The sequence below is a fragment of the Pyxicephalus adspersus genome, chromosome 3 (genome assembly GCF_032062135.1).
Source record: "Pyxicephalus adspersus chromosome 3, UCB_Pads_2.0, whole genome shotgun sequence".
Taxonomy (NCBI): Eukaryota; Metazoa; Chordata; class Amphibia; order Anura; family Pyxicephalidae; genus Pyxicephalus; species Pyxicephalus adspersus.
In genome coordinates this window covers 92,601,707-92,628,114 of record NC_092860.1, presented here as the reverse complement: position 1 = coordinate 92,628,114, position 26,408 = coordinate 92,601,707, and the positions used below count along the sequence as shown (strand labels likewise).

The following is a 26,408-nucleotide window of genomic DNA, read 5'->3' as shown; positions in this document are numbered from 1 at the left end:
AGACAATGTAGGGAAGGGAGTATGTAGAAGTAGCAGAGAGACTCATCTTTGTTTCTTTTTAAGATCGCTATTGCTTTGACTGGTATCCCAGAGCAATGTAAAGTGAATGGATGTACTGGGTGCATTTTAAAATAAATATTTATGTTTAATGTCAGACTAATAAGTACATATTTCTGAAGGATTACTGTACAAAAACGAAATTTATGTTTGGCTTACATGTAACATGGTATTAAATTTGGCTTAATAATGAATATTTCTGGTTCTTATCTGCAGTCATACAGAACTGCAATTGAATATCTGATAGCCTATTAATAATCAATGGGGAACCTTTGATGTGACATGTTAGTTTACAAACACAGGGTTACAGATTGCAGTACTATTTCATTCTAAGAGTAAAATTATGTTCTTTTGACTTTCACGTTCTGTTTTTTGACCTAAGGTCATTACTTGCACAACTGTGCAAAATGCAATGATTCAACACTGAAGGCATGTGCAATAGAGAACTGTGGATCTCATCATTTATCCCTAAAACGTGCGCAGCCTTCATCCATGCTGGGCAATTTGTAACTTTTTTTTCATGGTCAGTCACACAGATTTCACAGATAATTCTTTGTCAGTAAAAAAATGTAGCTAGCCAGCACTGAGAAGATTAATAGCAAAGGCTTGTGGATAAACCCTTTGATCAAGACATTCTTACGTGTTTCTTTCCCTTTATTGGTATTATGATTTATGTAAAATGACAACAGGTGTCACACTTCTTTTCAGTATTTATGAAGCACAAGAGCCCCTGTTATAACTATATTTTTGAATTTGACTAGAATGTAATACAACGTACCTAGCCACAGATGTATTTGAAGAAGTACATAAGCACCCTTTTTTTTATTCCAAAGCTTCTGAGGCACTTGGTAAGACATATTATGCTTTGCTAGTCTGGAGAACTTCTCAACACTCATCACCTGGTGGTAAGATGTGGTTTGCTACAAAATTTTTTGTACTTTAGGGGAAAAACTCATACGTTTGTCGAAATGTTCTAGGCCAGTCTATTTCTGTGGAGCCGATCATTCCTATGGAGCTTTAGATGACAAGCTCATACTTGAACATTGAAAAGGGGTGAATAAAAATGCATGTCTGTTATTGTAGTTGCCACTATCACTGGCGGCTGAACCAACTAAGTGCATATGTTTACTGCTGCCTTCTTTAGGCTTCTTGGTCACCAGTGGTGGGCAGCTATTTGGGTTGGACGAGTGTATTTTTTTTGTCATGGGGTGGTCACCTTGGGTGAAGGCTTTTTGAGACAGTTTTTGGGTTTTATGGAAACTTTTCTAGTGTAGTGATTGATAAAGTTCCATAGTCTTTCTGTAAACAGTGAATGTGTATGGCAAAACCTTACATGTGAACTTTTCACTATTAAACTAATAGGCGGTTAAATGTATAAAGATTCTGGTTGTAAGGTTCATCGGCTTCGTGAGATTCCTGCTGGCCACTAACAACTCTACCACACCTCAGGCAGGCTAACATGCAGAAACCATTCACTAGCTTGCATGGGCTCCACATATATCTGCTACAATATATCATTCTCTCACAAGTATGAAGTTATTTGGGGAATACTGGTCTTTAGGTGAAGCTATTAAAGTGTCATCAACAAAATGTTATATCATGTCATTTTAGAAAATTTCCATCCTGCATAGAAAGCAATGAATATTCTTCCAAATAGATGTCCCATGTTGTTACTTTAGAATTACTTTAGTAATTTTCAAGTAATAACTTTGGGGCTTGCGGACCCCCTGGGATAACTGCGACAGACTATAAAAAAAACAGCAAGAGGTTAGAAGCATTCATAGTAGTGTACATTTATAATAAATAGACACCTTTTTTCCTGATGAGAATGTTCAATAAATGCCTTGGTAGTAGGTTGGAAAAGAGGGAAAAAAGTTGGGCAAATCTGTCATTTTTTACTTAGTATTTTACAGTATTTTCCTTAATCTATAGAACCTTTGTGTTACAAGACATTTTTACACAATAGGAAGTGAATCAGCATAAAAGTAAGGTTCATTAAATTGCGTAAATGAAGACTGCATGGGAATGGTTCTCTTTAATTGATGTATCTTTCTAAATGGCAATGAGTCTAGCAGAGCATGATCTTGATCCTTAAAATCCTCATACTACAATATTAAATAGATTCATAAGTATTTATTGAGGCAAACAACATTGTGCAAACTTTAGCAATCCTTATAGTCTAAGTTGACTACTGTTATTTGAAGTCAGAGTGCTCTAAGTTACTTCTGTGTACATCAGCATTGCTTTTTTCCACTTTCATTATTAATCTATACCTTCATGACAGAGAAATGTGATGATTTATAGTTATTTAGTAATCCAATTTTTAATTATGCAAAACGCACATGGCAATGATTTGTTGACAGATTCCTTTAATGAATTGTGCATTAGTTACTTGATATTGCTGCACTGATTTGGAAGGTTAATGTCTTCTCTCCACTTATCACATCCTCATTGTCTAGTGCCTTGTAATATGGTCTGCTTATCAAGGAGAAGTCTATGTTTGCATCCTAATGGCTTTTAATCTGCAGTATAAATGAACACCAAAGTTTTAATGGCTGGGTATGCACTGCCAAGACATGACTTTGAATTTGAATTGTTCCTAAAAGGAAACCTGTACTGAGAAATACATGGAGGCTGCCATTACTGATTTCATTTTAAAAATTCTCTAAGACGCAGACCTGGACCTAGCATGAAGATCATGGAAGTCAGATACAAATTGTAATTGTTTTAACCATTGCCTGCAACATAGGAATTGTTTTTTATTTGTTCATTTATATCTATTTAAATCTAGTTGGACATGTTTCCTCATTTTGTAAATTAATTTATTTATTTTAATTTCAGGGTCAACCTGGACCTCAAGTAAGTAAAAAAAAAATGCTTTTTTTTTTTGAAGAAGTTGATAAAACTCTAATGGTAATGGAGCATGGACAGCTGATAAAATCTTTAACCTTTCCCTTTTTACTGTAAAGCTGCGTACACACGGCAAATTTTTCTCGCCCGATAATCGGTATCGGCCAATTATCGGGCGAAAATCTGCCGTGTGTACAGTCGGTAGTCGTCCATCGTCCGACGACCGTCCTGGCGGATCCATGGACGATGGACGACGACCGATCCTAATGAAAGGGAAGGGGAGAGCGCGCAGCAGGGTACCGCTCCGTCGCTCTCCCCCTCCCCTCTCCATAGAGCATGAACGGTGCTGTATGTACAGCATCGTTCATGCATCGTGCAGTCTTTTCTCGTTGGAAAGGATCGTGAAAGATCCTTTCCAACGAGAAAAATTGCAGGTGTGTATGCAGCTTAACAAGTGAGTTCCTACAGCAGGGACTTCCTTCACTCCCTTGGTGATAAATGTCACTAGGATAGGAAGTGTGAGCAATAAATAGAAGTGCAAAACAAAACCTGCAAGAGATTAGTTAACTTAATTTACCCTATGTAAAATAAAGGAACAAAATGGCTAGATTGACAAAATCTTGAAGTGACTTAACAATTTCACCTTCTAAACTCCCTTATTTGACCTACAAACTAAGCAAAGATTAACTGACTCAGGCCTCAGGGAGCCTTGAAACAGTTTTACACCTCCAGACCTACCATGCTGCTAAAGCCTAGCGCCTAGTACGTGCTAGCGGATTTCTACTTCCAGTCTGGTAATCGTCCACATCTAAAGTGAATTTGGTGAAAATTCATCAGCCAACTAATCGTTAATCTGATCGTATGTAAAAATGATTAAGTACAAACAACTAGAAATATAGATGGGATTTCAATTGCTTTCTATCTGAAAAAAATGATCAGAATTGGTAAATCTGTAAACGTGTGCAGTGTTTTTGTAACTTCCAACTATTATCAAATATTAGTTAGTCCACTGACCCATAATTGGTAATGGATCTACTTACTAGGTCTATAAAATGTTGAAAACTGTGTCTGCAGCCAAAACTCTACATAGCACTGACTCAAGAGGTGAATAATTATGCAGATAACAAATGGCTACTTCTTCAATTACTTTTTGTGGTATTACACCTTCCATTTGATGAACATATTGTACAAATATCAGTTGAATCCCCTTTATTTCCAGGGTGTAACATTACCAAATTAGGAACAGTTGAAAAAAGCCTAAAACTTTTGCAAAGCATTATATTTTGGCCTGCCCTTTCTATTATAATGTATGAAAATCAGGGAGATCACGGCCAGTTTGTTGTGGGCATATTGTAGCACATTATCAGTAAGGTTTACTACAATAGGTTGTTTAGTCATGGCAGTTAATTGCCACTAGCACAGTCGATATTGTAAGAACTATGAAAGCTGTAGTTGAACTGATGAAAGTGATGTTATTAGTTTATAATCATGCTATTATGTGTGTCCAAATGATACGGAGCAAATAACATGTATTATTCTACTCATTCCAGGCACCTATGTGTCAGGATAGTAAAATGAGATCAGAAACTAGACCTTGAAATATGGTGAATGGTAGCAGTCTTTGTCATCACAAGGTTTTTGGTGTATATGTGCATTTTATTTGTTTTACCATTTATTGATGTAAGATGCTCAGTTTAGCTTTGAAATTACAAATACATTATAATGGCAAATGTCCTGTAATATGAATGTAATGGTTCTTGGTAAAAAATATTACTCTATTGTACTTATAAGAGTTTTAGAGAATACATTATTTTTATTTCCATGACAACTTGCCCCCGATCATTAGCTGAAAACTTCATGACATAAAAGTGTACAAAGCAAAATGTTTTCACAATAATCATATGGCTTTGTTGGGTGGCAGAATGGCTAGTGTGTGAAAATATTTATTTGTAAATATGAGTTCATTTGATTAGACTGCAATAATGTATTTATATTAGCTTTATGCAATACCCTAATTACTCATACTCAGACAGGGAGAAAGAGAATCGGTAGTTTAAACCAACTTTGGCATAATTCCTTTTTATACTGTAGAAAATGTTGAATATGATTATATGTAATCGCACCGGAGTTACCCTATCAGGGTACTTCTATTACAATATTGTCTAATCAGTGAAGTGGAGTATGAGTGGAAAAGCTGTGTTTAAGGAGCACAGCAAATGCAGATATTTTTCTCTAACAACTCATTGAAGTGCCAATACTATGATTTCTGGATAGTTTTGTAGGTATGTAGAGAGGGGAGGTGGAAATTAATGCTTTAATAAACACACAGAAATTCAGGCATGATTGTCACAACTTCGCTACATGCAAGTGAGGACTCCAGCCACTCAGTATTGAATACCTTGCTGTCTTTCGAACATCTTTTCATAGTAATGTTTAATGCCAAAATATATAGATATTTGAGTTGATTTTGACATTTAAAGCAGATATATGATGAGGTTCTAAAACATACATATCCTTAACACAGTGTGGCTGATATTATTAAAGCTCTCCAAGCCTGGAGAGGATACACTTTCATCAGTGAAGCTGGGTGATCCAGCAAACCTGGAATGGATTTCTAAAAAATAATTTGATTTGTTAGCAAATGTTATCAATTCTGGACCATAAAAGTATATCCTCCCCAGCCTTGGAGAGCTTTAAGAAATTAGGCCCAGTGTTGTGACACATTCTGAATTTGAATTGCTACTATTCTTAACCTGTGACACTGTGAAAGGAATACTGGAAATATCATTTTTGTTATGTCATATTTTCCCAGGTTTTCAGGGCATATTTTGTATTTCTGATATATTATAGGTATTTCATGTAGTATACCTGCTACAATGCAATTCATATGAATTGTAAAAATGTGCTAATACTTGCTTCCTAGTTTGTAGTTGTATTTTGTAAAATTATTTAAAACATTTGTAAAGTTAGAATTTTGCAGTTAATCCTGGCAAATCACAGCCCTTTTGGTATCCAGGAATTAGGACATTATCCACAATGTTAAATCCCATATGCTTTACCTCAAAGTAATGTAGGAAGGTAAGGTAACATGTCTACTGTTTTCTACAAAGATGTGGCATAATAGTACATAAAAATATATAATAACAATGGATCTTTGGGTGTGAAATCGTTCCTCAGTATTACCTACATTTAAACAGTTTTTCATATCAGAAAATTTGAAGAGATTTCTGGTGATATGTTTTACTGTAACACTAACGAACTGATGATTTCTACTTCTGCTAGGAAGACACAACTTAGAGTGTGTATGTTTGTAATACACAATTTTTAAGTTCTAAAAGGGGGTATTTGCAGTTACACAGTTGCCAGAGTTCTAAAAGGGCCTGATTATATAGTTACAATGTGGACCTGATTTAATAACACTCTCCAAAACTGGTGAAAATAGACTGTCATTGGAAAATCTGGGCGATCCACCAAATCTGGAATGGATTTCTGGCAACATGCACCAATAAAACCACGCTTGTAATGGTCATACTCATAATCTCAATTATTTTTGTTCTATTTTTCAGGGTCCTGCTGGCCCCAAAGGTGACAAGGTGAGTATTCTTTTCTTTAATGGGTACCTTTTTGATGCAGAATGGCAAATCCATGCTGATGTTCAACTGGAGCATATGAATGCCTAGTGAATCTGTGACATACAATCATCATTTGTGAGAGTCACAGGGTAGCTCAGAGTCCTTGTTAAAATTATCATCTCATCTTTCCCCTTTGCAGGGAGATCAAGGTGATCAGGGCCCTCGGGTAAGCACTTTCAAAAATGTTCCGCTGCTAAACACTATAAATCTTAACAAAACCCAGAATCAATGCAGCAGCCCCACTGTGTATCTGTTTAACAACCGCATCTTCTCTGCATGCTCCAGTCACTACCTCAGCAAAGTCAGTGTTTTGTTCATCTGTTGTGCCCATAACCTGATAATGCTTTTGGTACCTTCTCATTAAACAGCAGTTCCCTAGTAAAATGGTGTTATTCCTCTCTACACTTGCAGTAGGGAGCTGCTGTTTTAAACTAATCCAATGTGAAATACCTGTGCTGGTTAGATCTAACACACATGGTCATTGTCAGCTTATTTTTTAAAGAATAACTCCATCACATTTTTATTTTATATTTAACACTGATATAGCTTTGAACTTTATTTTACCAGAATCTGTAAAGCTTTTACTACTACTTTTACTTTGACACGAGCAGTGGTTGCGTGTGTTTCCTTTGCATTTAAATATTTGTGTTATGCGATAAATTATGGTTTGAAAGCTAAGAGCTTTGCAAGAGATTAATGCTCAATGAGACACGGATAGAATTTAATTTTGGGTCCTAATACTCTGAATACACTGATCATCAAGTAAAGTGAGTTTTAAAGTGCAGTAAAGTGAATGCTAACTTCTTTAAGTTGTACACACTATCCAATGAAAGAAGTGTTCATGTTCAATGAACTATAAGGAACCCTCTAGTCCCTCTTAACATTCTATGTGCCTATTCTTCCCTGTAATTCGATAGCTTCCAACTTCCATAGTGAGATATTAGGGAAAAAGCTATCAAAATTTGTTAAATTTGAGTCTTTTTGTTACTGGTTCTATTCCTGTTGTCTTAGACACAGGTCCTTTGATGCCATTTCTGTATACACAATCCTAATTAGGTGTCATCAGATCCTGCTCAATACTATTTTGCATACAGATTGATATTAAATTATTAACAAGCAATTTGCTAAACAGACACAATTTTTGGTGCACAGGACAAGTAACACAACACAAAACAAGTGTTCCATGTAGATGATGTCAGGCTTACTTTCATGGAGTTATTCTTTAATGTGAGCAAACCTATTTTATCAGCCATCAATGACACTTTCTTCTACTGTGTCAAAGAAAGTGGGCCTCCCTAGTATTTAGAGCAAGGCTAATTTAGTATTATAGGTTAATCAAAATAAATGTTACTGAGTGTAACATGAGGGCTGTGTTAACTTGTTTTGCAAATTGTAGTTGTCTTCCTGTCATGCTGACTCTTCCTGTCATGCTGACTCTATGTCTTTAAAATATTGAACTCTTTTCTGATCTATTTTGTGCCAGTGGCTCTGAAAATATTGAAGGCAGTAGGCCAGCATAATAGCTAGGCAACCAGTGCTTTCAGAAAAATATCAATAATTGCACCCTTATGTTTCACTTGGGAAAAGTTTATACAAACAAAAGTTTTATTTCCATATAGAAATGTACATTTCTTTTATAAGAAGTATTTTTTTCAGTAAATGTTGCATAGCTTATTTATCCTAATTTCCATTGTTGGCCAATAAACTATGATGCATTCCTATAGATAATTGTATATGTGGTATACCCCTGCTTTTTGTGCCCTATGTGTGTACTAACCATGTAATGATTTTGTTAAACGTTGTTACATGACAGAAATTTATTTATACCACAGTTAGTAGACAAGGACAAATATTTTTGCCAACCGTGTAAACAGCACAAAATAGCTACCAAACAAGCCATTAACAAATACATTGGGCAATACATCTCTTTCTTTATTGATTTAGAGGCTTCAATAGCAGTAAAATATGATCGGCAATCCATGATATACTGCTTGAGTGAGAAACACTTTAAATTAAGCAAGCAAAACTATGCGTTTCTCAGATTGGCTTAGCAGAAGACAGTTGACTTTATTTATTATTTTCCAACAACTTATATGGTTTTAGAAATACAAGCACAGCCAGAAGAATTAGGAATAATATGCCATTTGGATGGTGATGCTATGTTTAGGCAGACTTGCTTCTTAATTAAAATGGAAAGAGAAAAAAGATTCTTGCCCTTAAAACTTTGTGTTCTATATCCATGTCAAGCGCATGGCTGTGGTATAAATAATATATCTGATGTCATGCGGTGTAATAGGGATTTTGTTATTCATGCTGAGATGACAACTGGGAATAATCCTCTCATTAGACACAATCTCTCTGCAGTAATATTAAAATCCAGATTTCACAGTGTGTATTGTAATCGATGTTTGTACACCATGCGTGACCATGTATATATTTCTAATATAAACTCTTTTATAACTCATTAGAATTTAGAGGATTACTCTCATGTTTTACAATGTACTGTCTATGAGTTGTAGTGATTTTTTTTCTTGTCTTTAAATATAGATGTGTACAGATTTTCAACTGTACATAAGCAAAATAGAGACAGTAATCAATTAGCAAGTTAGGCTAGGTACAAACCTATGGAGGGAACGAGTACACCTGTGTGGCTCCTGGTGGCTGGCACCTTGCCAGTTCTTGGTCATTCACACAACGGTTCTAGTTTCTAAAAAAAAAAAGACTAGTGCTTGCATACACAGTTGAGTTGATTTATTTAGGGTGCAGGCAGTGATAACTAATATCAGTATGATTATCAAGACTTGAGCAAAGAAAAAACACTTTTTAGATTCCCCTGCATATTAATGGTTACCATTGTTATTTATACATCAGTGGGTCTTACCGCTTTCATTATTAACATAGTTGCTAACACAATCCGTATTTTTCAGTTTTACTGTCTACTGAAATCCACTGTATATAGCATCCAGGGTATATTTGAAGAAAGTAACAATGTTAAGACAGAAGCTAGAAATAAAATATTCCCACAGAGGGGGCGATAAGTTGATCAGAAGACTAAATGGGCAGATATTTAAAATCTGCAACTGACTTTAAAAATTGACAGTTTGGACCTGATTTATTAAAGCTCACCAAGGCTGGAGAAGATGCACTTTCATCAGTGAATCTGGGTGATCAAGCAAACCTGGAATAAATTTCTTAAAGGTCATTTGCTATTTGTTAGCAAATGTTTTGAATCCTGTACCAGATCAATTCCAGGTTGGCTGGATCACCCAGGTTCACTGATGAAAGTGTATCTTCTCTAGTTTTGGAGAGCTTCATAAAATCAGGCCAATCAATAGGTGATAAATATGTTCTCACATACCCCACAGGCACATATTTTTATTTACCTACAGCAGCTTTACCCTAAAGGAGTATATAGCACAAAGTCCACACATTTTAAGTTTATAAGTGTAAAAGTGTAACCTTGGAGTCCTATATTCTATATACGAAATTTTGAATAACAAAATGTAATATTATTGCCACCAGGATATTTTAAAATTTCACAATCACCATTTCCAAGGTCCATTCTACATATATTCTGTTTACAGTGCTTTGTAGTCTAACTGAATGACTGTTGAAACTTAATCTAGTCTTTCAAAGTAAGACAGGCAGGCATTTGTCCTGTATTGTCTCTCCAGCCAACCCACAATGCTCTAAAAAATCCTTTGTCATGTTTTAAATGTTTCTTTTTAAAATGAAGATTGTATTCACCCACATATGAAACATCAGTTTAAAAATCTATACACCTAAAACTAAAGTTGAAGCAACCAGAGTTTTTTTTTTTTTTTTGCAAAATACATTGTTGGACTCTGCAGGGCACAAAATAATTCTCGAATAGGTAATATATCTTATATGTCATTATCAGGGATGTCAGCAGATATTATCTGCCTTAAGGATCCCTACTAAAATCATCCTTGTACGGGAAATAGTTTAGTTTCCATGAACTTCCATAATCTACTTTTACTTGCTAATCCAATGACATAACATAATTATTTCCTGAAACAACAAACCAAACTTATTTTTCACTTGCTTTGCATTCCTCCTAATCAGGGGACTTTGTTGTGCTCAGGGGCCTTAAACATAAATGCTACTCAGCATGAAATAAATGATATATTAATAATTTTCACATCTTAAAATCCTCAGCCAGCAGCTGGCATTTAATTAGTCCTAGTGTCTCATTGCTACAATATTAAACCACCCAGGACACCTTCTTAACCATTTTCATACCTATTTTTCCTTGCGGGATCTTCAGGAAAATTAGGCTAACAGCTGGTAGAATACAAAAACAGATAACATCTTAAGAATGTTTGTCCAGAAGGGATTCATTTTCTAAAAAATAAAAAGAAAGTGTCCAAGAGCTTACTGTATTTTCTTAACCTCAGTAAGTTGAGTGGCTCAGCAGATATCCCCACTCTGCTAAAATAGTTAATTCTATATTAACCACCTTCTGTTAGCTCAGTGTCTTCCTGTTATTTTATACTTTGATGAACAGGGTACTACTGTGACTTGTCCTGGAAGAGTCGTGGGAGAATGTTATTTCTCCCATTAGAACAGATCTGACCGTGAAGAAGTGCAATATACCTTTTTGTCATTTATTAGTATTTATTAGTCATTTAGGACTACTACATTGAGCTGTGGTTTTAGATATCTTTCTGAAACAGAAAAGTCAAGATATGGACAGACTTTTTGAAATCGAGAGAAATTTGCAATTCAGTGTGTGGCTTTAAAAAAATGCTTTTCAGGATGTTGCAACATCATCGTTATTAGCATATTTGACATAGAAAATGTTACCAACAAATACCTTTTGTATCTTCCCTCCAGGGTAGCACACTATTAGCAACATTATCAGCATAATGTATTTAGGTATTGCCTAATCTGTTAGTGATAGGCAGGCATCGACAGATGTTCAGAGTTTGCTATTTTTTTTCTCCTTAACCTAACCCTAACTGATGCGTCTCCAACATTTTTATTCTGAGCTCATTTTGACAGCTTCTTCGTCTTTAAAATGTGTACTCTATCTAACTTAATCTGATGCTTTCCAGAAACAAGTGTAATTAAGAGATCACATTGATTGAGATCACATGACATTATACACATTATAGGACTCCATTTAGCTAATAATGTGATTACTGAAGGCATCTGGTTGCATCAAAGCGTGTTTAGGAATTTTACGGCAAAAGGGTGATCAGTGACCTGAAATCCCACTTATATCTGTTTTTATTCAAGGTTAATACACAACAAAAACTTAGAAAAGTACAAGAAGAGGCATAAATAAGTAAGGCTCCCAAAACAGTATAATTGTTTATATTGGGATCTAAAAGCACAGTCCAGTATTCTTACATACAGGATACAAAACTCACTGTAACAGTATACAGAATTATCATGCAGAATTCTAAAGTTTTAATCAGGACATAAAAAATCATCTGGTATTTAGCAGGTTATATTATTGTTTAAAACTTAATATTGTTTCTATTCTATGGTGTCATTTTTTATTTAACAAAAATGGAAGCCAAAATGAAGAAGCTAAGTGTGTAAAACTAAACACGCCCCATGATTGTAGAACCACCCTTAGCAGCAATAATTTGAAGTAATCATTTTCTGATGACCTTATTAGTCTCTGACATCGTTGTCTAGGAATTTCGGGCCTGCTCTTAGTGATGGACTTTAAATTGTTTGGAAATACGTTTAAGTATTCATGGGAAACAACTTCTCTAAGATAATTGCTGATGTCTTTCCTCCTTGGCATTGTGTGATGCACACTTGAATGTTCAACACCAGCAAACTGCCAAAACTTCTGCTCTTAATGAGGTACCATTGCAGATGTTTAATTATTTAAGTGCATTTAATTAGCAGCACCTAGCTACTATTTAGCTTCCTGAATCCTTTTGTGGTAGGGGTATATTTCATTTTTCAGACCCTGCTTGTACATTTTAAATTAGTTTTGTTAAAATAACAAAAACATGGTATAGGACCTGCTAAAGACCAGGTGATTTCAATTATGTTCTGAAATTCAAAAAGTATAAAGAGTGCTCTTGCTTTTTCAGATCCAAAGTCAGTCAGATACTATTCTAGGATAAGAGATTGTAATTTTTATAAATGCTGATATCAATACAATTTCCTGTTAATGACGTACCCACACCAAATTTGCAAAATTACAATAATTTAAAGTGTCATTCTAATCACATACTAATAGAGTATGTGAATAAAACAAGTCACTGAAAATCATTTCACCTCCTTCTCTTCTGTGTCTGTCAGTGCTGTGAAATCTTTGACATTATATCAGAATCCGGTGTAACAAATTGATCAGACACAGTATGAGTATTGATTCTTCAATACATATCTCATATGGAAAATCAAATCTTAACAGTTTTAGGTAACTTACTTAAATACTGGGCAAATACACAGATGTCACCCATACACTCAGAAAAGTCAAGCAAAGTTAGTCTATGAAACCATATAAATATTGTGTTTAGGATCCAAACCATGTGTTCGGAAAATTGCAAACAAAAACCCTTATAATTGAATGTATTGACACCATGGAGCATGGATAAAGAATTTTAATTTGGAGTGGTCATCATTTATTATGCCACTGGCTTCCATGCACAATCCTAAATGTGTTGGTCAACAGAGGATGAAACATAGTGTGTATATTTAACATATAACAGAGAGATAGAAATTGCATCAAGTGTCCCCAATCATGACACAACAAGCTGTTTCCCCTCACGCTACTTCTTCAGAGGGCAATATTTAGGTACTGAATATCATTCGATTGTTTGATTTCAATGTCAAGGTGTGCTTCAGTGTCTCCCATGCAAACAGGCATGAACCACTAAAGAACTTCAGATATGTAAATGTGACCTGCTTTTTTATTAGTTTTTGAAAAAGGTTTCCAGGGTTTCATAAACCTTCTGCATCACACAAGAATTATTGTCAGAAAGGACTACAAGGTGTGTGTTTAATGTAGTAATTATGCATGTACATCTCTGAACTTACTTTAGACATACAACAATGCAAATAATAATCTGTGTCCAGCAATTCTATTAATGACTTACCTCAATTCAAAAATGCACAGAGTAGAGCTAAAAAGAACTTGTAATTTAGCATCCCTTGATGTACAATGGCCAATTCCATTAATATAGTGTAAATGTTGAAGTCCAAATTTAGTAAAAACATGGAATGTAAAAAAATAAAACTTTTTTGCTGGGTCTTTTTTGCAGTCTGACCTCCATTGGGGAGAATTCATCTGACTTTTCTTTCCCTAGTGTCCTCTAGGTAGAAAATGAGAGGAAATTATGTGAGAATAAAAACACAAGAACAATGATAAAATACCTGAAATAATATATATATAAAAATCTAAATCTTTAGATGCCATCTACATTACATGTAGTGCAAAAATGTAGCAGGACTATATACCCTTCACAAGCTATTTTATTGAGTGACAGAAAAATATTAAATATAATGCTTGAAACAGCTTGTATATAGGATATGTCTGAAATCGGCATACATGATATGTCTATGTTTTATTTTAAATTTGATACATGATAAAATTTTTTCATCTGACGAACTACATTTACATTTAAAATTATAAGTGATCTCTAAAACATTTCACCATGTTGTGAAGATCATTTTTCATAGGTATAATCATATTTCCTAAATAAGAACTGCTCAGTATTTGGGCATACTTCAGAATAGTACAGTGATACATTCCCTGAAAAAAAGACATGAAAAAATGTTCTCAGACAACTGTGACATTTTATTCAACCCAAGTGCAGCTTTTCAGTTCATATAACCTATACTTGAGGATGGAAATCAGTAACAGGCAACTTCAGCATGTAGGATGGTCTACTTCTGGTTTAAATTATGTTATGTTCACACAATACACACAATTAGGATTTTTTTACTAAAGCAGAAAAATGAATTATGCAAGTTGTAATTCACTTAGTTTAGGAAAAGTAGTGAAAATTCACTTTCCAAGGATTACCCACTGATTTTTGCTTGCATATGATTGGATGGTTTAAGAGCTTCCCCTTATTCTGTAAACCAAGTGAATTATTTCCTGCAGATTGGTCATTTACTTGAATGAACAACCTAAATTGCTTTAGTAAATCAGCCCAATTGACTTTCATACCTGAAAGTATATTTATAAGATTTGCCAGTGTTAAGTTTATTCTAAATCTGTTTTGTTTGTCCTGAAGATTCTTTTGGAGGGCTGCACACATTTGTGATTATAATCCTCTTTTAGCATTGCTCTTATATTTGTCACATTTTGAAAAAATTGCGTACATAAATTACAGTATTTGTATGCTATGTATGATGAATCCATACATAAATGTCTGTGTCAGTAGATATTTTAGAATCTAGCATTTTATGCACTCTTCTGTTTTATTATAATACTAAAACCCTACTTTAAAAAAAGTAAAGGAATGTAGCATATTTCTACAAGAAAAACACACTAATCCCATATATAATTGTTCCCCTGTGAAAGGTCACATTCTATAATTAACAATCTTTAGCATGTAATTAATTTGGTACATTCTGCAACTAATAGAATTACAGACTGTCATCTAATGAGGAAAAATGTTTTATGCCCATGATAAATGGACATTGTGCTAGAGCCAAACATCTCATTTATGAATGAACTGTGCTTGAAAATTGTGTGCGAAGTGACCCTTTACCCTACGATTTTCACGGTTTATAGCCATAAAATAGGATACAGTGATTGTAAAAACAGCTACTGAATAGAAACTCAAAAGCAAAAAAAGATTCATTCAAAACACATTTGCAGGACATAGAGGACATGGGATAAAACAATCTCCTGACGAGTAGCTATGATTTAGACACACAGAGAACAGAGCAGATTGCCACACAGTGTCAAGATCACCCTGGCCTAAAGCCTGTGTGATGCAATGTGTAATAGCAGCAGCTGGATGTAACTTAAGGAAGTGCAAAGGAAGCAGCAGGTGCAAGTTCTTTTTGCCGTGCCATCATGCCAGCCTCTAACCTTATGCTCCATGGCTTTATTGGCAGCCCACAAAGGAAAAAGCGTTTCCAGGAAGCAGAGCAAATCCAAAAACTTTAGCAACTAATTTGAACTTGTAATATGTTTAGTAGCTGCCTAATTTAATGTTTTAGGGCAAAATTAATAGTAAACTGGCATTGTACATACCGGTAAACATATTTTCAAATAACACATTTGTTAGGTCTGTTTACCTGCAAAAACATCTCTAGTATCATAACAGAAGAGTAAACAGTATTACTATAATATGGGGCCTTATTCAGCAAGTTGTATGACATAATGTTATACGACCAAATGTTTGTGGATACTTTATTTTCACACCTCCTTTATATTTTTCATCTGTTTACAGTGATTGTATGCTGTAGCACTAATAGTACAAAAGGAACCTTCTACCTTGCAGCAACAGTTTGCTGGAGGCCTGTTCCAGTGCAACTGTGCACAATGTCAGCTACATAGAGGCAAAGTTTGATTAATTTGTTGAGGAACAACATGAGTGGATTACACAGAGCCCAGAACTCAACCCCAGTGAACCCCTAAATGTTAAACTCTGATTAGTCCAACATCAATATTTAATACAAATTTTCCCCCACTTTAGAATCTTGTGGAAAGCCCTCACAGAAATACAAAGATTGATATAGGCACAATTCCATATTCTAATCCCCAAAGTTTTGAACTAGAAATGTACATAAATCTCAAATAAGTGTAATGGTCTGTGGTGGAGTGTGATGCATTGGCTTTTGAAATAAATGCACCCTTATGCGGTTTGTCTTGGTAAGCATTGCTTCTCAAAGGTAACTGGTCAGTCTAACCCAATAGCTGTATACCCAGTGTGGCTACCACACATAAAGATGTAACTAGGTGAAATGACAGCCTTACTATTAGCCTTAACATTTTCACCATTGCAGATTAGCATTTATTAGAATGTTTAATCACTATGCAGGAGGTCAAGAGTTTTTTCTTTTTTTTTCCAATAGTATGTAACAGCTTAGGGATCTGCTTGTAAAAGGTAATTCATGAGAGCCCAGTAAAGAGTCAGTCTTTAAAAACAAAGACATATTTTTAGTAGTCTTGTACACATGCTATATGTCAAACATCTGAGATGTCTAGGTAAAAATCTAACATTAATATAAAGGTCTTATGATGTGTTTTAGTAATTCACCATGCCAGATCACCAAACCACAGACTTCTATTATATTCTATTATAGAACAAAACAGCATTTTTTTGTGTTCATTTCTTCTACTCTTGCTAAAATATTCAATAATGATCATTTCCAAGGACAAGTATTGAATATATCTGTGTAGTTTGACTATTTATGTTCAGAAGCTGGTCAGTAGCCCAGCAAGAGTAAGTGCAATGTACTATATAAAAAACAACTTACTGACAAAAGGTTTACTCACTGAAGCCACTTCCACCTATGAAAAGATTATTTATATCTGTTCTTTTGTAATGCTGGTTTAATGTTGTAGTTACAATAAATGCTGTAACAATGACTGGTATAATAAATACTTTGTGAATACTTAATGAATACTATAGTGCTGCTTTCTCCACTACAACTCTAGTTTTGGGTATATTTTTTGGGTATTTGAGAAGTTGGATTGGTTGATGACAGTTTAATAAATTTAACCTAGTACAAATGGCTAAAAATAGATAAATGCTTTTTTTGAGTAACAAAATAGTCTTTTGTGGATGTCACAGTAGAAAAAAAAACAGATGTAAGTAAAAGGGAAATATACAGTACATTGTAAAATTAGAGTTGGTAGTACATTGTATGGATATATTTGTCATTTAAGTAGACTAAAGAAAATAATATTTTAAAAGAGTGATCTTTATAGTTACCTAGAAAAGTAGTAAAATGACTAATATTTACAATATATTATCATTTCTTTACGTGCCTAATGTTTCACCATTACCATGTAGTTGTAAGTCTATATATGTTTATGTTCATATTCCACTGTGAAGTGTCTGTGTGGTGTTTTATGTTGGTTTGTTTTGGTGCGATGTTATGTTGTATCCCCAGGGTTTGCCAGGCTATCCCACAATGGCCGCTCTCCATAGTAATCAGATCCTCACCGTCAAGGTTTGTCAATATTGTGTCTGTGGTCAGTCAGGCATCCAGCAGCATGATTAATAATGATCAGCTGCCTTATTACCAGAAATTAGTTGCATTAAGATAAAGCAATTGTCTTAAAAGACATTTAAAAAAAAAAGTATATATTTTTCTGTGCAGTGTTGCTTCATGCTGACTGGAATCTGACTGGCTTTATAAGGTACACCTGGCGCATTGTTAAGGGAACTTGTGCCAAAGCTAATGTTCATCAATTCTAGCCATATGTATATTGGCCAATGCATGGTTGACATACATTTCATGGTTGACCAATGCATAGCATGGTTGCTATATTGGATGCACCACGTTGCTATAAAGATGTATGTACACTAAATGTGTTTAAAAAAGTTTTATAAATAACATCTATTAAGAAAATGTAGCACTCAAAGCACAGGTTCCTAATGAAATTACAGGCGGCCAGTGTGTACTCTACTATTTATTTTGCATCTAATGCTTATGTCTTTATTTATTTCTACGGGCCTTCTGATGTCTGTCCTTCAACTTTCTCATCTTTGAACTTCAACCTTTGACCTCACCTCACTGCTCAGATGGTGTTTCCTAAGATCAATCATGGCTTTCTTTCTGCTGATCAGCAGCTCATTAAACGCCGCCTCATTAAGGTAGAGCTACATGGATTCAGGAGTGTGTATTTTTATTTTTATTACAGTTATGTCTATAAATTTATAAGGGTGAGTCTTATAGCTTTTTTAATATTACATTTTTTTTTTTGTTCAAAAAGGGTCCATGTATGCCTAAAACTAATGTAATAGACTCTCGGACTTGTCTCTTGTTAATCACATTTAATGATTAAGAGAAAATGTGTGTGTGTGTGAATTATTGGCAACCAATCACAAAAGTAAATACTGATTGGCTGCTATAAACTACAGTAACTCACACTTTTCATTTGACACATTTTACATTTTATTGAATAGGCCTGAAATTCCTTAGTTGATCAGAGCTATACTATCACTACAATCTAGTTTTACCTGGTTTGGATCAGTAGAATATAAGTTGGGTTTTCCCTAAATAAAGTATCAAAAATATTTAAGAAGGAAAGAAAAGCAGGGTTTTTTGCACAAAAATGAAAACTGTATTAGTTTAAAATTTATAGTATAGATATAAATGTACTACATGGACAAAATAAAATGCATTTGACATGTGTCACAATATTTCCTTGTGGCGCAAGATATACAAATTAAGCTTCAAAAAGTCACAAAATACAACATATAATAAAATAGGTTTGACAGGTTAAAGGTTGGACCACAATATTATCTTGGGGTCCACCGAGTGTCAGATTGGCCCTAGGGTGCACTAGACATGCTTCATCTAAACAAAACATAGCCATACACATACATAACATTGCCATACAATTTTATAACCATTGGATCATGTTGATGGTTGTACCTGACTCGTTTCGCCTCATTAGGCTTCCTCAGGGGTAATAGTTTGGCAACATGTGTTTGGCCCTTGTAGTATTTGTATCTAAATTATTAAAAGTTTGGTTGTTAATTAAATGTACTTATTCATACGTGTCCTAATATTAAATAGATATTGACTATTTTCCTGATCAGAGTTAGAGTCAGAAATAATTTTCCTTAAATAAGCCTCTTTATAGATAACTTTTTGCCCTCTATTCTGCAGCATTCTTTGCTTATCCTATATTATTTCTGCGCAATGCATGCTATGTACTATACTATGCATTTCTAGCCAATGAAACTAAGTAATATATGTCAATCACTACCGAACCACAAGAATAGACAGGTAAAGCCAAATCTACTTTGACTTATAAAAGTTGCCAAAATCTAAAGACAGGAGTCTTTTGGCATGCAGTACATGTTTTCAGTAATGAACATATTTTTGGCTTTGTGTGACAATGCCAATTCTTGTGTAATTATATTGATTTCTTCACAGCCACACAAAAAATGTTTAATGCCAACCGATATTTGTTATACTAATACATACCCAATATATAGATATTGATAGATTGATGTGCGTGAGGTTGAGATTGATATGTTTCCTTTCACATATTTGGGAAAAAAATGCAAAATTCAAACTTTCCACAAAGATGACATTCAAAGGATATACTTTATTTTGCCTTACTTGAAAATGGATTCACTCAACTGACATCACCCGATGTTTTTAATGTTGAATCTGTTTTTTATGCTGCATATAGGCACACACTATTAAATAGCCCTATTGTATGCAGCAACAAAAAAAAACAGGCAAGTTGTAAGGTGTTAAGCTCAACAAAGCTTGGCACATTCCTTGGGCTTATATGAGACTACAAGCCTTTTTTCAATACCCTTCATATATTATTTTAACTACCTTATTTATTTGTGCTCTACTTGCTTTTATAACTGTAGAACATTACATTTCATGTCTTGGCAGTAGATTAGAGTTTCCAGATTTTAATTAATAATGTGTTTTTCTTGCTATTCAGGTTAATATTGGCCTACCTCAGCTTCCTCCATTGAGGGTTTGAACTGGCTTAATGTTAATAAAATGTAAATTTTAATACTATTCTGACACCTATACTGAAATCTGTGTCTGTTACTCCTTTTTTGACACACTAGAGAAAGATTAGAACCCCAATAAGGTAAAATATAACATGTTATATAACATATAATAGGCATGTGCCATAATGTGCAAGTATGTGAAGTGTACTTTCACATTATGATACACCCAACTTGTAAGTGTGTCCTTCTCCAGCACTGTGCAATGCCGGCCCTATTCTCCACTCTGTTCCCTGCTGCTATTTCCTTTGCTATTTTCACAGATAATATAATCTAAAATAAACTTTTCACAAGTCACAAGTACTTCTAGACACAGTTCTACTTAGAGCAAGTGTTCTTATTCAGAGGTATCAGTAAAAGATTAAATTATACAGAGGATATTTAAACATCTCTGTAAGAATGTATATTTCCAGGTTTCCCTAACTTGAAAAAGACAGTTATTCCATAATGTATTCAGATCATCTGTTCAGCGCAGTGCAAGTTAATTTTCATTCTGTCAGCCATTTTAGCCAGGAGAAAGCCAATGTTTTTAAACAGGATATAATTTTTATTTAATTCTATCAGTAATGCTACACAATTCCTTAAGCTTTTCCAGTAACTATGGTTTTACAATTCAAGTTCTGGCTCTGAGGCCAAAACTTACAATTGTTTCCAAGCAAGCAGGAATCCAAATGTAACTGAATAATGACCACAATTTTACATGTACAGAATGTTTTATAGTTTTCATCCTCTTGACTTGCATCACATGCTGAATCACTGGTACTAAAACCTTTGGATGTAAATATCTATGAACAAAATATAAAGTACGGACTGTCTAAAAAACATTTTTAGCAACAAAATGTGATTTTGAAAAGTCTGATTTAATTTTATATTTCTTTTTGGTTTTCATTGATTTTTTTATTGTAATTAAAAGTCCATGGAGTAGATAGGTTGCTTCATCGGGGCATGCAGAGCCTGCAACTCTAATACATCTGAGCTGTCTCTGTAATAGAACACTCATGAACAACCAACTTTCCAGTCATTGGCAGTTCTTTGGCCTGGCAAGAAGCCATTGAATATCAAATGTTGAATTGTTTTTTTTTTTTTTTTTTTTCTATTAGCTCCTTTTTGACCAGCCCCTACACTATTTTACTAAATGACAGCAAAAATGAAAACAAATTTAGGTGTGGTCACTGACCTGCTTTATGTGGTAGAAGAAATTTATATGCTATAGTTCTGTTTAAGGAACAATATTTAAAAGCAATAGGGAGTTGGAGTATCAAAGCAGCACACCCTTGATTTTAGAGGTCCTGGGCAATTCTCCAAAAAAAGTGATGTAAAGATGGCTGCTACTTAAAGTAAACAGATTATGTTGTTATCCATGCCCATAGGTTTATGTTAAGCAAATTTAATTTATATGCATATACAATAAAAAATGGCATTCCCAGATTTCCTATAGTAATTATCTATTTGCATTATTTATTCCATTTATTACCTATACCTGTCTTTGCATACTGTGGTATACTTTGTGTTACTGATAAATACATTACTAGATTACAAATTATAACACATTCTGGCACATTGTGGTGCATTTATTCTTAGGATAATAATAAAAACCATTCACAACTATTTTCTATTACATTTTTCATTCTAATCAATTCCTGTTTTGTTATCTGCTGATTCCAGTTGATTTTACTTGCATATGCAGTAAAAGAACTGTAAGAACAAGCATGTAATCAATGTGCAGAACACAGAGGAAGGAACTTCAGTTGAATGCTTAGAAATAACTAGAGAGCTTCAACTTTCAAGCAATGCCAGCAGCTCAACCCCAATTCACATCAAGTTAACCTCTGAAGTCTTTCCAGGGGATACAGGAGACATGGGAATCATTCTGTCATCTGTACCACACTGGTGTCTCAACTCCGGAAAACTTCCAGATACATAATATAATTAGGTTATGTTGCTATAAGGAAGTTGTCTCCACCACAAGGAGTTATTCTCACCTGCTGCCTTAGTTCTTCTCTTGTGGTCCATTTGCAAAACCAATCTACTGCTTGACCACATTGTATATGTATGTTATTTTTTCATCTCAGTTTACACTGAACTGGAAATAATTTGTTCCCAGCACTGTTCTTGAAAATCATACCTTTTCAGCTAGAAAACAGAGAAATTGAACTGACCTTGGGTAAATAATGTGAAAATATCACTAAGCATATTTTGTTTATGATGATTACAGAGGGCATTTTATGTGAAAAACCTACATAATACCCTAGGAAACGTCCTAAGATTTACCATTGGTCATGATGTATTTGCCTGTGACAAAGAAATTAAATGGGAACATTTTAGCATTTGTGGCTACTACTTTAGTTTATTTTGAGTAAGGTAATTTATTTATGTATATATGTTTTGTATCTTGTGCTCCTCTGTTGTATCCACAAAGTAATTAAATGAGACCAGTTTATAAAGGGACTGTTGTATTCCAGTTCTGGGTGGAACTGTTTGTAATGTCATTGATAGTCTGATGTAGGTGATTAGAGATTTTAAAGCCACATACAAAATAGCTTCCCAATGAAATACATTAGGGAATGTATTTTCAATATGAATTTTCAATGTTTTTACATTTGCAGCATTCATTAAAATAATACCAATGTTATCCAGACACTGCCTATTATAGGGTGGCAACTCCTGTCTGCTGCTTGTTCAGGATTCTGTTTGAGACTGTTTGCCAGCATCATGTATAATGAAAGTTCACTGTTACCACTAAGAGACATGCTCTAAGACTGCAGTCACCAACTGGTGGTCCGCAGCTCTGGCCGGTGTGCCCCTCAGCGGAGTCAGGAGAAACACCTGGCTGGGGGGGGGGGCACACCAGCCGGAGCCATGGACCATGTCTCCCATAGGGTTTGCAGGCTCAGAGTGGTGGGCGGGTTGTATCTCTGGACACAATCAACCCACACTCCCATCGCAGGTCTAAGTTTGAGTGGGTGGGTTCTGGCATAATGGGGTCACTGTGAGGGGGGGGGGATTCTTCCCCTTTGAGTGACACACAGCTCCCTGCATATGTGCGGTCCAGAGTCCGTGAAATTAGTGGTCCATTATGCCTAAAACGTTGGCAACCACTGCTTTAGGAAATGTTATGCAACCATAATCTGAATGAGACAAAAATTCTACAAATAAGCATTACTGATGTGCAACAAATGGTTAAAGAGGGAAATAATTTATCACACCCCTTAAGTGTTTTCATCTGAATTCATTCTATCATAATGATGTGCGTATAAAGTTTAATATAAAAGGAAACTACAGAACCAAGTAAATATAAAATAAACTCTATTGCAGGGGAAAAGTGAACCCCAATAATCTAGTGTGTCAAAAGTGAAAAATGGTAAAAATGTGTATTTTTAGAACATATATGTAATTATCTATTAAATAGTAAAATAAACTGAGTAAATTAACTGAATATCATTTTTTTTTAGGGTCCAATGGGGCCTCCTGGACAAAAGGTATGGTATTAAAACTAAACTGCTGTGGAAGTCATTAGTGCTCCTCTAGCCAAGCTTTATACAAGGGAGGTTGTACAGGAATGGCTACTGTAGACCACAATGAGGCTGTTAGTTTAGTCTATGGAGTGTGCTTTTCCAAAATGCTGCTGTATGATGCGAGACTTAAGATTTCTAATTTCCTCCATCATGGGAGCCTCAAGCAGCTCAGCATAGACTGTTTTCAATCTGTCTGCTGAACTAAAGGTTAAAAAAGTTCTCTGGTTTTCCACTGAGACCCGACATGCAATTTGAGGAAATCAGGCTCAAAACCCTGTGTTGGATAAAGTTTCTAATTGAAAATGTAATCTTGTACAAATATAATGGATATGCACCACATGTGTTAAGAAATTGGAATAAAAATATATACATAGACGATATAGGCTTCTCTGATAAATTGAGGTAGACAGATTGTTCTAAGGTGGCCTGAAGTAATCCTTCTTCCTGTAACTATTTTCTTGGATCTCATCACTATTTACTATACCTTACAGTATAGTTAAAAGTTATAGGTTTGGGGCACAAAGATGATGGTGTACTGGGGAGAACTCTGATGGCCATACCATCAATACATTTAGTTAGTGATCAGAAACTCCACAGAACTAAATGGATAAACGGAGGAGTTTAATTTTTATGCTATCAACCCACTCCTCCCACCTAATGCACTCAATAATATTGTTTTGCTGAACTTCCCAAAAACGTGTGCATTTTAAAAATGTTTTTACTTACTTTTGACTTGCTGTCAGAGATCCCCTACCCTCTGCTACCATCAATATTGGGTACAATATTTTACAGGAATTTACAATTAACACAGATCGGGTAACAAAATAGCTGGCTTTAGACATCAGTGCAGTTTAATTTAACTGGGATATTTATCAAATTTCTGAGTCAATCCAACTAATTTATATCCAATCACATCTAGCCAATTTGTCACTTTTTAATAAAATAAAAGTGTATGGTTGGAACAGGAGTTAGTGAGTCAGTCAACAGCAAGTGAATTTAAACATGCTTGGGTCTGTACGAAGTATAAAACAAACTAAACCTCAACAAAAAAAGACTTGATTGACCACTTGAGCTTTTTCTGATACTACACTTTAACATTTCTACCTATTTACACCCGGTTTATTGGATAACTATAGAACTAACTGTAGTTGATTATTAGGGCATTTTTTTTTACATCAAGCAACTTTATTTAGAAAATTATACTAAAGACTATATGGAGGCAAAAGAGATTTTAAGGGAAAAAAACATGAGCACTTTAGTTGTATTTTCATCATTCATGCTACAGCTACATAGAGACCTAAGTAAAGAGGTATGAGGAACTTTACCTCCTGTCACCATGGAAGTAATTTATTGGCTGGTTACAATGTGCTACTGTGGTAGGACACTGCCAGACACAATCCTTATGCCAAGTCCCCAGTCAGTAAAATCACCTCATGCATACATCTGTTAACTGTATAAGACATCTATACACTTTTTAATATGTTCTTCCCAGCATGAATGTATTTCTTGTTGCCTACAAGGCTTTCACAAGATGTGAAGGTGCTTTATGCATTTGTTCCAAAAAAGCTTAGTGGAGTGAACAGTTAATTTTAGACATAATTTAGGGGTTAATCAACCAAATATATGCGTATTAGATAATGGTATATACATTATAGATCTAAATTGGTATACATCTATACTAAAATGTCTGTCTTGTTAATACTGAGCTTGTTTGTCACTTATCCTAGTAATAGGCAAAACTGATTATTTACTTTTGTGAATAAGCAAACATCTTGTCAAAATGAATGGTAGTCAGTTAGGTGAAATTCTTTCTATTCATTATGCTTTTGATGGTCGCATTATTATTTTATTTACAAAGGTCTTATTTTATCAACTGTTCATCTGTAAAATCATATAAGGTAGACTATGATCAGTGTCTGCAGAGAAGTGAGTGCATTGAACAGAGACATTTGTCATTTAAATAAAAGTTTCAAAATGATTAGCAAACTGTGACTTGTTACTGGTGTTTGAATTTGTTTCAAGTGTGAGAATGGAGAATCTCAGAATCAGGACCATTGAATTTGTGGTGAATATAAGTTTAAATGCTTCACTGTACACTGTATACAGAATAATCTCTGAATTACCTTTGCAGACTCTGTGGTGTGTACCTCTGTATAATGTTCTCACTGTAAAGTGTGGAAATACTGAGGCATTCTTTTTCAGTTATATTTAGAAAGATCTGCAAAATATTTTCTAAAAAGTCTAACTGGAAGTGCACATACATATGTTTTTCATTATATCAAAGAAAATATGGTGACAGAAAAGACATTTGTGGTCCTTAAAATATCTGTCAGCTCAAGGTTCTCTCAAATCCGGCATCCCCCTAAAGTGTTCATTTACGTGCCAAGTTCACTTTGAAACCTGAGCCTAGAAGCAAACTGCTCCCCTTGCTGACAGGCAGAAGAAGTAGCGAGCTGATTTGCTGTTTAAAGCTGTAAGCTCAGCCAAGGCTCTGTGGCTACTGTTTAACCACAGAGGAACAGTCACAGAATGGACTTAGGTCCAGCAGCTTGAAAAATCATGAGCTGCCTCATGAATAAATTGCAATGCTTTTGTGGCTTGTGGAGCCTTTTCATTACCATATCTGTAAAATAACCTTCTTACAATTTTCTAGTCTTATAGTATCAAGATATACAGGTAGATTG

The 26,408-nt window shown here is 34.7% G+C and overlaps 1 protein-coding gene across 1 annotated transcript in view; it reads left to right on the top strand.

Annotated features, from left to right (window-relative positions):
• The window catches only part of COL25A1 (collagen type XXV alpha 1 chain), a 250,742-nt gene that overhangs the window by 144,652 nt on the left and 79,682 nt on the right, over positions 1-26,408 (top strand). Inside the window, exons 5-7 of the mRNA XM_072406817.1 lie at positions 6,474-6,500; positions 6,679-6,705; positions 18,245-18,316. Coding sequence (XP_072262918.1) covers positions 6,474-6,500; positions 6,679-6,705; positions 18,245-18,316 — 126 coding nt within the window. The remainder of the gene's footprint in view (positions 1-6,473; positions 6,501-6,678; positions 6,706-18,244; positions 18,317-26,408) is intronic.